The sequence below is a fragment of the Motacilla alba genome, chromosome 3 (genome assembly GCF_015832195.1).
Source record: "Motacilla alba alba isolate MOTALB_02 chromosome 3, Motacilla_alba_V1.0_pri, whole genome shotgun sequence".
NCBI classification, from domain to species: Eukaryota; Metazoa; Chordata; class Aves; order Passeriformes; family Motacillidae; genus Motacilla; species Motacilla alba.
In genome coordinates, this window is record NC_052018.1 from 50,542,416 (window position 1) to 50,558,053 (window position 15,638).

Here is a 15,638-nt window from a genome sequence, read left to right on the forward strand (position 1 = left end):
TGGCCATCTGGAGGGGAAAAATAAAGATTTGCTTAGACCTGACACTAAGCAAATGCGCAAGCAATTCATTCCAGGTGGGTACAATCCCTCTGCTGTTGGACCATTAATATTATTCATTTTTCATGTTTTTGAGTACTTTGCTTGTTGAATAAAGTTTTCTCCATTTTTCTCAAAGGAGATTGTTATCTCCCAAACTGGTGGGAGGAGGGGCCGCTTGAATCTGCTTTCTAGAGGGATGTCTTCGGAGATTTCCTCCTTAAATTTGCCCTAAACTAGGACAAGCGTCAAACAGTGTTTGAGCCAGTCTATGGATATGTAGAATATTTGCTGGTACTTTTACTTCTTTATGGCATTTCTATTTCAAAATACTCTTTTCGAAGGATCTTATTCTTTTTAGATTATTAGAATATTTCCAACAGAATTACGATTTTGCATGTAATTTATTTTAAGCTCATCTAAAGACCTTAATGATTTCTAATTAGTAGATTGTATCCCTGTCGATGGAATTTATTATGCAATACATAACATTTCAAAACAATCTTATTATAGTAATTTAATTATAATCATTAATAATGATTCCAAATTAATTAACCTAAAATTTCTTTGTTATCCTCAAATAAATAAGTCCTCAGTATCTTCTCAAATAACATGCAGTGATGCTTAAAACAGCTTACTTATGAAAATTTAATGTGAAGAAGGATTTAACTCTTACAGTATTATCAGTATGATTTCTAGTTCTTTCTCTCGCCTTTTTTGTTATTTCTGAAACAGTTGCGTATTGTAGAAAATCCTAGACCTGCAAAGAAACACTCCTTGATACAAGTTAAATAGTTATTTTACTTCCTCAAGGATTGTAGTAATTCAGTTTGGCAGACAAGGATCAGAGACTACAAGCTGAGACTTAATCCGTCAATGTACCAGAGACCCATACAACCAAGATACTGTGGTGCAGTCATGTATTTAATATATCCAGTACAAACTGAAACTGGTATCATACTGTGGAAACTCACTGCAGCCTATTTTCTTCCAGGTAAGCCACTTGCTTCCCTTAACTTGTTATTAAAGGTGGACTATCCTTTCTGTCAGCAGGTCATTACAGTACCAAAAAAAAAAAAAAAACCCCAAAACAAACAAACAAACAAAAACAAAACAGAACCTTGGAGGATTTTTGGAATGATTATTTCTTCCAAAAAATCATTATATCAAAAAAATGCCAGCTCGCTTTCACAATTTAGTAGGCAACTATGACTTGCCCAACAATATTACACTTTAGCTGAAACTTTAGCAACAACACAGTTCTGGGCTATACATATTACGTGTTACTGAGGGCAGGCTGTCACACTACCACTACTGCTAGAGGTATTCTAAACACACCAACACCGAGAAACAGAAGTCCTGCTTTTATTTTTTCTCTTTTGTCACTATATGAGTTCACAAGTTATCGTAAATTAATTACTTGAATTTTATTTTTTTCCTGGAAAAATACTAGATGTGATGAATGATGTGAAGGATAGAAGGTGAGGGAACAGGGGAAGGAGAAAAAAAAAATAGAAGAAATAGAAAATATGAGGAAGAAAATGACCAAAACCCTCCTCTACTGATGCTAGATGGTCATGATTGAAAAGAAGCTATTGCCAATTTAATTAATCTGCCGCACTTCTGCTCTCTTCTTCATATGTGGTTATATTTTGCCATCCCATCCATTACTTGTACATTGTGCTAGCATTACTTGTTCTGTGTAATCCCATGGAAAAAAACCCAAAAAACCCCCACATTTATGTGAAGTTTATGAAGCTATGAAATTGCACTGTAAATAAGCTACACCTCATGCATGTATGAAATCTGAACCACTACATCATAATAGCAAGTTTAAATTGGTCTCCCTTTTCTAAAAGATGCTGCTTCATAACTCTTCAATAATTCTTCAGCTAGTTTGTTTAGATCTTCTAAAGCAAGTAAGACCCAGAAAAATTCATCAATGTTTTATAAAACATAAGAAATGCAAGAAGCCCCTTCTCATCTGACTGTGCTTTGTGGCAGAAGTGTTTTTCTGTGATTAATAACTAAGATCTGTAAATCCATGCATATCTTATTCAAAATTTAAACTGAGAGATGAATAACCTGACTACAATTTATTTGACTAGTACATAGAAACAAATCCATATAGAGATGTATAATTTAGGAAACCTCACACGCATTTCTCATAGACCTTACTACTTTTTTTTAATTGAGTGGACTTAAAAGCAAAAGGCAACAGACTTATACCACAACAAATATAAAAAGGAGTAAAAGTCAAAGAAGTGAAGGTGATAAAGGCATTTATGTGACATTATAAGGGATAACAGGAAAGATAATACGGCTGATTCTTTGACAGAGAAAATTTAAAAAAAAACCTTAAAGACACTGCTAATACCAGGTATTACAAAAAAAAAAAAAAAAAAAAAAAAGAATGAAATCAGATAATCAGATTTAAAAAACAAAACAAACAAGCAAACAAGAAACCCTCAATGAAACCAAACCTGAAACATGGCAGCAAGTTCTCATTCAAGTTAGAAGTTTAAAGCAAAGAACTCAGAGAACAGTGGCTGAGATAAGTTATCAAAATATTTTTGATAAGAAATAACCACAGATTTTTGACACCAATTCTGAAATGTATGATTTCAGAAGAACATAAGATTAATGAATGGTTGAGTATCCAAGTTGAGGGAAATGTTAAGCAGTGAATGCATCATTGCAGGACATTTACAGAAAATGTTCTTCAGCCACAGTCATTACCAACTGTCATAACTGCAGAGCTAGGACTAGAAAAGAAGAACATATTCTGTGCAAATAGAAGAGTGAATATTACAGTTTAATAGCCTTCTAAAGAGCTTAACTTTTAATAATCTACACTGTAGTTAATATTACAAGTAAAAAAAAAATCTTTTCGCAGTTGTATCCTGAATATAAAAGGACTACATCACTCTTTGAAAATTACTTAATAGTTCTTCCTCAAATTACCTTAATGAAACAATAATTGAACAATTAAAGCAAGAAAAGCAACAGGGTATCTTGCTGGAGTGTAAACAGGTAGAAATGGCATAATTAATTTTCACATATAAATAATGATCCACATAAATCATTTGAAATTTCACTATAAATTATCTTTGACAGAAATGAATCATTAATATATGGTTATCCAATTGTTTTCAAACTCTAACTACTGGCTGAAATTATTAGAGCATATTAACATACAATCAACCAAATTTAGTTTTCCATAAATCCTTTCCTGCAGACTCATATACCACACAAACAAATACCTAACATCTGCAAAACCAGGATAGGCATTTGTAAACATTGACGCACTACAAGTTTACCTCAAATACAAACATAATTTTTGGGCAAGTCAGCTTACTCAAAGTGTCCTCATGAAATGGAAGAGATACTCCACTACATCAATGAAGTTACTAAATTACAATAGAAATCTTTTTTATTCAGTGAGTCAAAATATGCTCTTGGTAGTGTCTGTGATCAATTTAACAGCACAGAATAAAAACAAGAGGGTTAAAACAAGAGTTCTGTTACATACAGCCTTCAGGCCTTGGTGATGGGAAACAAGTTCCCTACACCGCCAGAGTTGCCACTGCTCTGCTTTTTATTACAGCTGAACCACAAGGTGTTAGTGTTGCATGTTTGGCACTGTCCTTCAATACAATTTATAGAATAAAAACCCTACCCACTTGAGTTTTCATGCTGGAAAACTCAATGTGAACAAATCCTTTTAAGTAACCACTCCTCATAAGCTACTTTAAGTTTTATCCATGGTTCCCATTATACCAGATACAGGATAAATGAAGTCCAGAGATCTGGAAATGAAACATCCTTTTCCCTAACCTCAGTTTGGCCACACTAGTTCCAAAATGTTCTGTTATAGCATCTGTCATTCAACTCCATCTGAAAGGAGGGTTATAAAGGGATACTATTAGCAGTATCATATTCAAGGCACATCTGTAAATATTTTTTTTTTTTATGCTCACAAGCAATTTCCATCTATTATATAAATTTACTAAAAAATCAACTCAGGTTATGTTTTTACATCTGCCATCACAATTATGTGATGTATACAGGATATATTTTCAAAGTACAAACAAAAGGTAAGCTCCTGTTGAACAATAAAAGAGGACACAAATAAGAGGTCAGGACAGACAGAATAAAACCTACAGTTATAGTTTTTTCAGCCAAAGAAACTATACATTCTTTAATAGTACTAAAATCTACTAGTCTTAATTATTCATGTCATAGAAACATGCAAAAGTAAGAGGACGAGAATGATACCTCACAGGTTACATAATGGAACACTACAGCACGAAATCTGAACACAGACAGGTTCAGGGAAGCAGTGACATTGTGCTGGCCTTCAATCCTTGTCAACAGATACAATGAAGCAGTCATGCATTCCCAGTCACACTATGGTTGCAGAACTCTTGCCAATTAAAAGTCTGTGTGAACCCTGTCTATCTCCTTGCACTAAACCAGAATGAAAATTTAAAAGTATTTTTCTAAAGTCCAAGCAATGTCAGTAACACACAACATGATTTCTGAATATTCACAACAAAGAATTTGTAAGATCTTGTATAAATGTAACTCATGGATCCATCTTGTAATCGTATTTTTAACCTCTCTTGTGAAGAAAGTTTCTATCACTGCTATATCATAGCGCTTAAAAATACAGTTCAGATATTCTCCATAATCTGTTCCTGCTCTTGATTTCTTTTTTTGCAAGCACTACAATAGCAATTTAGGAACTTCATTATTTTAATTTTTGATCTATTTATTCTAATGCTTTCTTTCAAAATAACTTACACATCCTGAAAGCTTCAGTCTGGCAAATCATATGTTCACATTTGAGTGGTTTGTTGTTTTGTTTTTTTTTAACCTAGTACTGAAATAGAACACTTTCAATAGTTTATTTTCCTTTTATTTTCAAATCACAAAACCAAAATATTTTGACTCCACTACCAGTACTCCATGTTCTGTTCATTCTGCAGTTACATAATCTTTTACTTCAGTTACCCTTAACATCAAAAATGCCATTCCAAATTAAAACATTTCTTTGATTTCAATTTTTCAAACTTATTTGCAAACCTTTGAAACTTTATTTCAGCAAATTTACTTTTAGCCAAAGTTTTACCCAAGTTTTCTTAGTTGGCTGTCATCCACAAACGTGACAACTGTAATATCTATTTCATTAGCCCACTGGGTAATGATGAGTAACAGAATTATTCTGAACAAGAGAATCAAGGGATCCCTTGAACACATTCTGAGAATAATAATAACAATACAATATGCTTTTCCAACCCAAGACTGCCACTACTGCCTCCTTGAAGACACCCACTTTACCATTATCTGATTGTTGTCTTATGAAACTTGCCTTGGGAAGCCTGGAACAGTATTACAAAAGCTAAGATACAGAAAACTCCCTTCTTTTATAACTGTATGGCCTTTCCTCTGGTCAGAGCAGGAAATCACCTTTTAATTTTTTTTTTTTTTCCCCAGATATATACAAACAGACTATTTTATAGTCCACAGTTAATGTAAAATTTCTATCACTTCTGTAAATCTGTCTCTGCTAAGGAAATTCACAATTTCTAATATGTTCATCTCAGGGCTAGAGTAAACATGAACAAATAAAATGAATTATTTATTTACCAAACAATTCACCTGATTCTTTTGCATTTTCTATGCAAACTAAAACTTTAAAACAGTTTCTCTGTGTGAATTAAACTGCTGTGCCTAGGTAGTTCTTCAAAGGATTCTTCAGTCTGCTCACATTCCAAATTGATGTTCAATGTGGAAACCAACTATCCTAAACGCTGTCTATTTCACACACCACCAAGCTCAGTAAACACAGGGATGTGAATCACGAAAATAGTGTACAAAGAACTCTGCAGTTTAAGCAAACTGTCTTGCTTCAGTTACTAGAGAGATGATATAAATGTACCTTATGAGTCACCCCCCCAGAGACGAGCCAGGTTAATCTTGAAGTGTGCATAAGAATTAGATTACCAAACAGCTTTTCAGATTGACAGTTGCACACAGCCAAACAAGCAAAACCAAACCAACTTATTTAGCTACAATTGCAGCCAGCACTGAAATAACCTTAAGTACTTTATGAGATTATGATCAGTGGGATGTGAGGGTGGGGAGCAGGGTGCAGGGAGGAAGGAAAAAGAAATTTTTAAAATTGACTGAGATACTTGCATGAAATCTACACTGCTTGCATGCTTTCTACGTACCTTGTCTGAACTCAGCTTTCCTAGGAATTTCTGCAAGATAGCACTTTGGCACAGGGAATGATGAAAACATTGGCCAAGGATATAGACCACTGCCCTAGAAATAGGACCAGAAATAAATTAATTTAGCAAAAACATTAATAGCTATTTCTTGATTAACACGCAAAGGTACAGTTATTTAGAATTACAGGCTATGCACCAAAATTGTTTGATATTACAATTTCCAATGAGATGTGCTATAGCTAAAAAAAAAAGGATAGAAAATTCAAAAAGCATTTGAGAATATAATTTTTATAGTATATATACCACTGACAGTTTTGATTTTACAGTTCCTTTCTTCAACCACAAAGGAAATTGCACATTTTATAAAAAATATAAAAAAGAAACCCCAACAACCTACTAAAGTGTATTTCCAACTTTATACATTGATTTAGGTGTCTTTGTTGTGCTGACCATAATCTGCATTTCATCTTTATGAGACTGACAGCCAGCGAGAAGTAGAACATTTAAAGAAGTTGCTTAACAAACACTCCTTTGTTTGAACATTGATGAAAGTTCCAGGTATTAGATACTGCATATGAAAACCCAAGAAGGAGAAAATATCAAATAATATGAAGATAAATAGAAAACTAGTAAAGAAAACACAGAAATAGGAAAAAAAAAAACAAACAAATTCTATTCACTTAAAAGTAACATTAAAATAAACATGGAGCAAAATAAACATGTCATCTGAACATAGTATGTCCTAGGTACATGACAATCCCCAGATAGTGGGAGCAATGTATTTGCTCAGTGTATCACTTCTTTAAAATATTAACACTTCATACAGCTAAATAAAGCTGATCTGGTGTTAAATAATTTTTCACATGCCAAATTATCAGCAAAAATGTTCACTCAGTGAAGGCAGAAGTTACAGAAAGAAACTGGTAAACTTTAAATTCTAACCTTATCTAATTCTCTCAAAGGCAAAATCCTTTCCTGTGGTCCTCCGATCAGATTTATCCTTACAAGAACATGGTTTCTCTCCACTGACAGACCATCAATTATAAAAACCCTGTGGAAAAAAAAAGCAAACAAAACACAACAAACCTCTAAAAATTAGAAGCTTTGATTTACTAGCTTTGACTAGTTAATTCAGAAAACTTAAAGAAGCAAGAATATTTTGAGAAACATACCAGCGTTAAAACACAGCCTGGAATACATATAGGCATAAATAAACAGAAACATTAAGCATTTTAAGATGTCTCCAAGCATTGTTCTAACTTTGTGCTTCCCTACCTACTGATTAGAAAAATTTGAGCAATTACCAGACCCAAAAGAGTAAAAAAATCTCACAGATTTTCTTATGTCACATAAAAATTAAATAATTAGGGAAGTGACAGTTAATGGACCATAAAAATTTGCTCTTTATTTTGCCTACCAGTACATTTCTGCTGTCACAAATAAGCAGAGTTATTCACTACTTTGAAACAGAGACAACTTGCTGTCTCTGAAGTCTCTCTGAAGTCACTGTGTAGCCCAAGGTATAAAATTTTTGAAAGCAGTAACATCCAATTTTTATTCACCAAGTTTCTTAATAAAAGTTTTGCATTAGTTGGGAAATAGCAGCTTTCACTTTCAAATAGTAAATAATTACCATCTGCACCCATACTGTTTAACTTACATTCTGTAATGGTCCCATATAACAAACAGTAAGAGGAAAATACCTAAAACTCAGCATGTCATGAGAAAGGGAAAAATGTCAGTAACTAAATGACTGTCCGCCTCTGTTCCAAAAATATTTTTTTCCTTTTGAAAGGATATGCTGTGCAATTTTATTTAGAAGACAGCAGTGGAAAGTCACAGAAGCTGGAGAGACTAAGCTGTTGGAGAGTTGGAAAAGCTACAAACCAAACAATAACAACAACAAAAATACTCCCCCATAAAAACCCCAAAGTATTGATGACACCTGTAATTCATGAACATTAAAACAACACCCTGATTTTATATTAAATACGTAACATTAAAAAATATAAAATTAAAAGGCATACTTACATTCACAAGTTTTAAACACTTTTTTGTTTTAGAAACAAGAGTAATACAACTAAAAAGTAGAAAAAATTATTGCTTTTTTATTTTTTATCCTTTTGGGGTGAACATGGGAGAAAGAGAAGGCTATTGTTATCTTTTCATAATTTGAAACTGCTGACAGACCTGCATGTAAGGAAACTTATGGACATTAGAAGCCAGTTTAAGTAAAAGCATTTGTATGTTTAAAGCTACTAAGGCATTCATGTATTTGTTCTCAGAAGAAGAGTTTGATAGTTAAAATAGCATTTACATCAATCACTTCTTACCCTGGTCCTTCTGAAGTTTCTGTAACATTTTCCTCCTGAGCAGTTAGTAAAACTTGTGACACTTTATACTGAGTCTCCAAAAGTAAAAGGGTATTGAGCTCACAGCACAGCACATTTAACAGCCTGCAGAAGGACACATTGAAATGGTAGTACATCAGTCAGGACTCCAGTAATGCACAGAAAGACAAGGGTAAACATGTTTATGAGATCTTGCAAGGGAAAGGGAGAGGAGGAAAAACAACAAAAAAACCCACTTGAAGTGTCTGAAAAAAACTCAGACACAACTCGGTCAGGAACACTCTTTTATATCCTTTTTAACCACTCAAGTGGCACAACCTTAAGCATACAGGGAATGGCTCCCAACAGTTTGTTTTCTTGTGTGCACTGAACAGCCAGAGAGAAAATACTCACTGGTGAGCTCAGTCCACTTTTGAGTTTACAGTGTAACAAAAGTGATACAGGCTTAGTAAGACATTCCATGTGAAATATAAGGAAATTATACAGTAACAGGCTGGTAAAGCAACTCAGAATTAGGTTGTCTGAAGGGGGAGGAAGGAAGGGAGGTAAAAAAAATATCTTTCATTTAGAAAAGAGGCTTTTAAGCCCTTCTGTATAATCACATTTAACGCAGCTCAAAAGCAATAAAAGATTTAACATGTAACATAACCAACAAATCTGCTGGGTTCGGTTTTTTCAGAGAAACACAAATAGTAAATGAAATTAATAATAACAAGTGCACAAGACAGTACATTATATACAATTTTATTTCATAACTTTGGGGCAAATTAACAGGGTAAGTACTCCAATCTACTTTCATATAAATCTGAAATAAAACAGTCCAAATCATATTACTTTTTGTTTTAACTAATCTATTCACTCTAAGACCACAACAAAATAATTTCATTGAGGGCTTCCAGTTCAAGGAAAACAATGTAACTAAACATTCTTGTTACTGGTTTTATTTCCTGTTTTAACACAGTCATAAAATGCAACATAAATTAAGGCTGATCAGCATTATATTTTGCATTCACATAAGATTTTATATGAACTAGAAAATATACTGTTTTAAATTCATAGTCTGTTACTCAAAGCTTATTTTCTTCCATGTAATTCCTAATACGTTTCTACTGACAATAGCAAAAATTCATACACCATTATCTCAATATTTTAACACCTGCAAATTTATACAGTTGTGGCCAAGGATTAAACAGCCAAGATAAGAATATGTCTCAGATTTTTTCCTATTGTTTTTTAAATAACTTGATCTGTTCAGTTTCAATACTCTTCAGCTTTATTTCTTTTACATTAACTATTTTGTGACATCAATTTGTTCTCAGTACTTTTCTAAATCACAGAAGAAATGACACTTCAACTATAATTTTTATTATTATTTAGAAGAAAAAAACCCAGAAAAGAGCATTGAAACCATTATGAAAATGGGTAACTTTTCTGTGAAGTACAATAAATGGCAAAGACCAGCAGTTAAAAACCACTTGGGAGAAGACTAGTAGCTGAGAATGCTTTATAACATCATCTCCTCTGGTAGGCAAGACAGACAGAGCAAAACAAACAAAAAAAAAAAAAAACCAAAACTAAGAGCAACTAACCATGAGCAAATAAAATTAGGTGAATAATGGAATAGTGGTGGAATAAATGACAAAATATACAAGATCTAGTGTAAGCAGCTTCTTCTTGGGCATTCAAATGAAATTTTCACCTATATAGAAAAAGGCATTTAGAAAATGTTACTACTGAAGTACAGGTTATTTGGTTAATTGTAATATTCCATTAATTACCTTCCAAAGTCATAAATTTAAAGTAAAGTTTCCAGTTTAAAATAATAAAACAGCTCATATTTTATAGTAAGTGTATTTGTAGTCATGCTTGAATATAGCTATGGAGTTTTTCATCTTTTTTGTTTGTTTTTGGAACATAAGAATTGGATCGGACTCGCCACCTCAATATCTCATCTATAAGAAGTACATGCTTATGAGAATGTATAAAAAATTTACAGACACAATATGATTAAAGCATATATTTTTGAAATACGGTTTTAATTTTTCTTTATAAAGTAGAGGACAGAAGTCCCACTCTAATATACTTCTGAAAATTGGAAGATACACTTTGATGAAGTTCTTGTACCTGGGAAGAGCCCAATGCCTCAGTACAGGCTGGGGGCAATCAGCAATAAAGCAGCTTTGCAGACAAGGACCTGGGGGTCCTCATGGTCAATAGTCTGAACATGAGCCAGAAACATGCCCTTGAGCGCCAACACCATCCTGGGCTGTGAAATGAAGAGTGCTGCCAAAAGTTGATTGAGGGAGGTGACCCTGCCCCTTTACTGGCTCTGGTGAAGTCATACCTGGAGTGCTGGGTCTAGTTCTGAGCTCTCCAGTAACAGCATGACATGGATACACTGCAGCAGGTCCAGCAAAAGGCCAAGAGGACAATTAAGGCTTGGGCCATCTGACATAGAGAAAAACTGAGAGACCTATGACTGCTCAGCCTGGAGAAGAGGATCCTCAGGGGAGATCCTGTCAATGTGTATAAATATCGAACAGGAAGGTTTGAAAATTGAGTCAGACTCTTCTCAGTTATACCCAGTGAAAGGACTAGATGCAAAGGGCATGAATTGAAAGACAGGAAATTCCATTTTAATACACTATGACGGTGGTAAAACAGTGGAACAAATTGCCCAAAGATGCTGCAGGATCACCAGCCTTGACAATATTCTAAACCAGACTGGACACAGCCTTGAGTAATGCTCTGTAGTTGAACCCACTTTGAGCGGAGCAGTTGTACTACACAATCTTCCATCTCCCTTTCAATTCTGATTATGTAATGCTGTGATCACTACTAGTAAGATATACCATACACCCAGGAGCAAACTGCAATGCATATAAAGTAAAAGTTTATCTGAAGGCAGTCCTTTATAGAAGAATAGTTTCAAAGAAATTCAGAAATATCAAAATACATATCATAGTTGCAAAAATATGCTAGGAATAAGTAATTTTGTTCTGAATTCTGCTTTTCCTGCCCTATCCATTTTTCTTGAGAAGTGCTCCCTGGATTCTACCCCTTCAACTACAATTTCACAACTAATACTTCACTACAGAAATTCCTAAACTAAAAGAAAGCATTCTAACCAGTATTTTGTTCCACAGGCTATCTCCTTGGTTTTGTTTTGTGGAATCATAATGACTTCTTTAATTATGGCACAATAAAAGGTCCTTTGTGGGGTATAAATCAGCTAGTAAATAAACCTTGTTAATTTTAATGCTGTCTCTCTAAATATTTTTGCCAGAAAATAATATAATAAACTGCCCATGATTTTCTCTGAGTTGCTAAAAACTCATATTATGAGGACAGCTTATGACCATCTCAATATTTTTTCTTAGAAGGAGCTCCTTCTAAGAACACAACAGTATGTTCTTTGTTCTTTTCCCAATGTCAAACCACATTTCTCTCAAACAGGACCTTTATTATGGTAAATTCAACTCTATTTTTCTGCAGCTCCCACTACACCACCATACACTATTCTTCCTTACTTTCATATGTTCTTTCCAAAGCCACTCTGATGTTCTGTCCTCACTTCAGGCATATCTGCTAATGCTTAGATGGCAGTGAAAGATGCAAGATACTATTCTTGAACACAGCAGCTGTAACAGTCTGTGTTGGGTTGACACCAGTCAGCAACTAAGCACCCACCCTGCTTCTCACTCCCTCACCACTCATGCCCGGCCAGTCTCTGACCAATGAGACCTGCAAGACCCATCTTCAAGCCCCTCAGTGTGGGATGCTATATGGTGTAAAACATTCCTCTGGTCAGTTCAGATCAGCTGTCCCAGCTGTTTTCATTCCCAACCTCTTGCACATTCCTATGTATGGGTAATGTTGATAAAAAAGAAAGCCCTGTTGCTGAGCTGTTGCTTGCACAGCATCAGTGGAAACATACTGTATTATCAATACTCTTCTAGTCGCAAATTCAAAACACAGCACCCATGTGAGGTGTGATTAAAAACCTTGACTCCAGTCTGTATGTACGCCAGAGAAATAAGAAAAAATTTTATGCTATAAGCAGCAAGAAATTTCCACCACATAGAAAAAAGAAAGCAGCTCATCCAAAGTAAACTACACTACAATCTCAGTAATAGATGTGTGCACGCAGCATAAAATGGCCAACTAAACACAAAATGCTTACGTCTCTGCTATAGACAGTGACATGATGCTGAAATAGAGGACTAAACGGGTCTTTAGTAAAAGGTTTTCTTTTGGCTTGTAGTTACTGCCTTCTACAGATATAGGCATGACTGAATCAGGCCAGTGCAAAACACACGCATGATGTTTGTAGAGAGATCAGCTGTGGGACAAGGTAAGGTGGTTTTTTTTTCATCTCTCAGGAATAAATATTAAAAACTGAAGAGCAATAAAACAAGGACTGGAATCTCCTTGCAGTAGCAGGACCTCCTTTAAACTAAATGACTATACACAACAAAAATGAAATCCAAAGCCAAACTCGCATTAAACAATTCCAGTAGCCATCATCATGGGGGACAGCCTCAAAACATTTACATCAGAGCTCACATGAACAATTTGATTTATTCTTTATTATGCTTTGAGTAAGAGCCTAAACTTCAATGAGAACGTGGATCCAAACAGTGAACGGCAATTGTTACCAAGTACCAGACAAGTAGACAGAGGCAATGGCTAACAAAAAAACCCTACAGAAGTCCGAAGTCAGTGTTGGAACACAAAAGGCATTTGGAAGCTTCAGCCAAGCAAAGCCTTGCACACTGCCTTTGCAAACTGAACAAAAGACGTTAGCAATGAACAGATAGAAGATGCCTCTGCACTTGGTCTAGCTAAAGGACTGAGGCTTCTAATTGTTCCACTGAGAACAATGCATGGTTTTGAAAAAAAAATATGAGTTTCTGGATACAGGAGTTACACCTTTGGTGCCTGGGGTGCTGGAAGCTACTACCTCAGGACAGCTATGTTTCTCCCAGAAAGAAAACTCAAGGACTAACGAATTCCTTACAACGTTTTTCCACATGAAAAATTTTCAAAAGAGCACCTACACCGTTTCAGCTACTCAATGTACCTACAAATAACATGTAATGTGATTGCTAATGATAAAAGTTTTCCCAGCTAAACAAAAATGCTTTTATGAGCATCACTTGCCAGCCTAGAGGATCAGAAGTGAAGACTTTTAATTTTCCTCAATCAAGTAAAGGAAAAAAAGACAACAAACAAGTGGCATCTGATCACAGAAGCTACTGTTTCTATTTTATTAGTAATTATTTGTTTTAAATTAATAAACCTAATAAACTTCTATTAAAGTATAAGCTAGCAAAAAATTGAATTAACTGTGTAACTACATGATCACAGATAATGTGGAAGCATTCTCACATAATCCTGTTGCAAATCCCCATCACTAGCAGTCACTGCTAATCCAGACCTTGTCCCCTTTTACCTTTGGATTCTGCTACTCATAATGCTTTTTAATAAAGAGAAAGGAAAAGAGAGACTAAATATAAACAGCATTGTGTTCCAATCATTGAAATCACACAGTCTCTTAATTAACAATACACATAATGCACAATTAAGGGTTGACCTATTTCATATGCTGAGGCTACCTCACTATTAAAATGCAATTATATAACGGGGGTGTTTCGGAGGTGTTTACAATGCAGCTGACAAAAGTAATGGAAATTCAAGAATGCAGGGGTGTTTATTTATATTTCCTAAACTCACAAAGTTATCTTTTGCCTATTACATTTTTTTATGCATTTAATTCATTCACCTAGATTTCACTGGAATGCTCTAGATGAAATTTTGACAGATATGCACTGCTTTAAGGCAAATTTCAAGATGCTGATTGATTTTGATGTCAGTAAACTATAAGCCATTTAAATTTTCTTTCCTAAATCTTTCTCTGCTAGGTTTTTAGGGCAACAGAAATAGATACAATGCATTTTTATCATTCTCTGCACTCATTTAGTAAGCAAGAAAACATAAACAAAAATATATTCACCTTAATACTTTATATGACAATATGTGACCTAACAATGTCAAAATCTTTATTACACAAACCTGAAAATAACAAGCCAATATTATTTTTCTATTTGCAGCAGACAATAGATTTACAATCCTGCGGCTGATACAGATGAGCATATAACTTAGAGTAATATTTACAATTTCCTATAATTCCATAGAAACAGAAATGCATTTATTCACACAGAGCATTGTAATAAATACTGGGTTTTCAGCCTTGCCTTACAGAAGCCTAAAATAAATCTGTTTCCCATCTCAGTTCAAATTACACTTCTACAAAATAGATTATCTTCAGATATCTCTAATGATAGGCAAACACAATGTGTCTTTAAAATTAAACAGTCACAATTTGCATATCTGAAGGAAAAGGGTTTACCCTCAGAATTTTCCAGGTATTTTCCTGCAGAAGGTCAAACTCTTTAACAGAGTACTCTCCTAGTTGCTTGATGCTCACTAGCAGGAGGCACCTCAGTGAACAAGTGTGGAGCTAACAAAGGTCCTTCTGATTCAGAATGTAGGTACAAAAGATCTTTTGACTTCACAATATTTAGGAGTTTTATTGATTTATACTCAAAATAAGCCACTGGGGAAAAAATAAGATACCCAAAGGAAAAAAAAAAAGGTCTAGTTTTCTTCTTTAAGGCATTCAAATGTCCCTTACTGCCATTTTATCATATATCCACAAAAAAAGAGATTCCAAGAACAGTGTGTTACAAAAGTACTCTATTAAGTAAAGGGAATTTTTGCAAAGCTGCCTGTAAACCAACTCTTATCCCCTCCCACTGACCACAGTCTAGGCATATTCCAGTAATGTTGTTTCTCCTTCTGTTCTTTACTTAAACCAACACTGAGCATCTTCTAATTTATTTTGGGGTATTGATACTGTTTAGAGACAGGAACCCGATTATCAAAGCCAGAAATTCTTACTCACAGTGTCACTAACCTTCATAGAAAACCTATTTTCTGAATAGAGAAA

The 15,638-nt window shown here is 34.5% G+C and overlaps 1 protein-coding gene across 5 annotated transcripts in view; it reads right to left on the reverse strand.

Annotated features, from left to right (window-relative positions):
- The window catches only part of TBC1D32 (TBC1 domain family member 32), a 74,348-nt gene that overhangs the window by 25,470 nt on the left and 33,240 nt on the right, over positions 1-15,638 (reverse strand). For all 5 annotated transcript variants that reach the window (XM_038132507.1, XM_038132503.1, XM_038132506.1 and 2 more), the window contains 3 exons: positions 8,609-8,731; positions 7,218-7,326; positions 6,276-6,369 (listed from right to left, as the gene is read on the reverse strand). In XM_038132507.1, the coding sequence (XP_037988435.1) occupies positions 6,276-6,369; positions 7,218-7,326; positions 8,609-8,731 (326 nt within the window). The remainder of the gene's footprint in view (positions 1-6,275; positions 6,370-7,217; positions 7,327-8,608; positions 8,732-15,638) is intronic.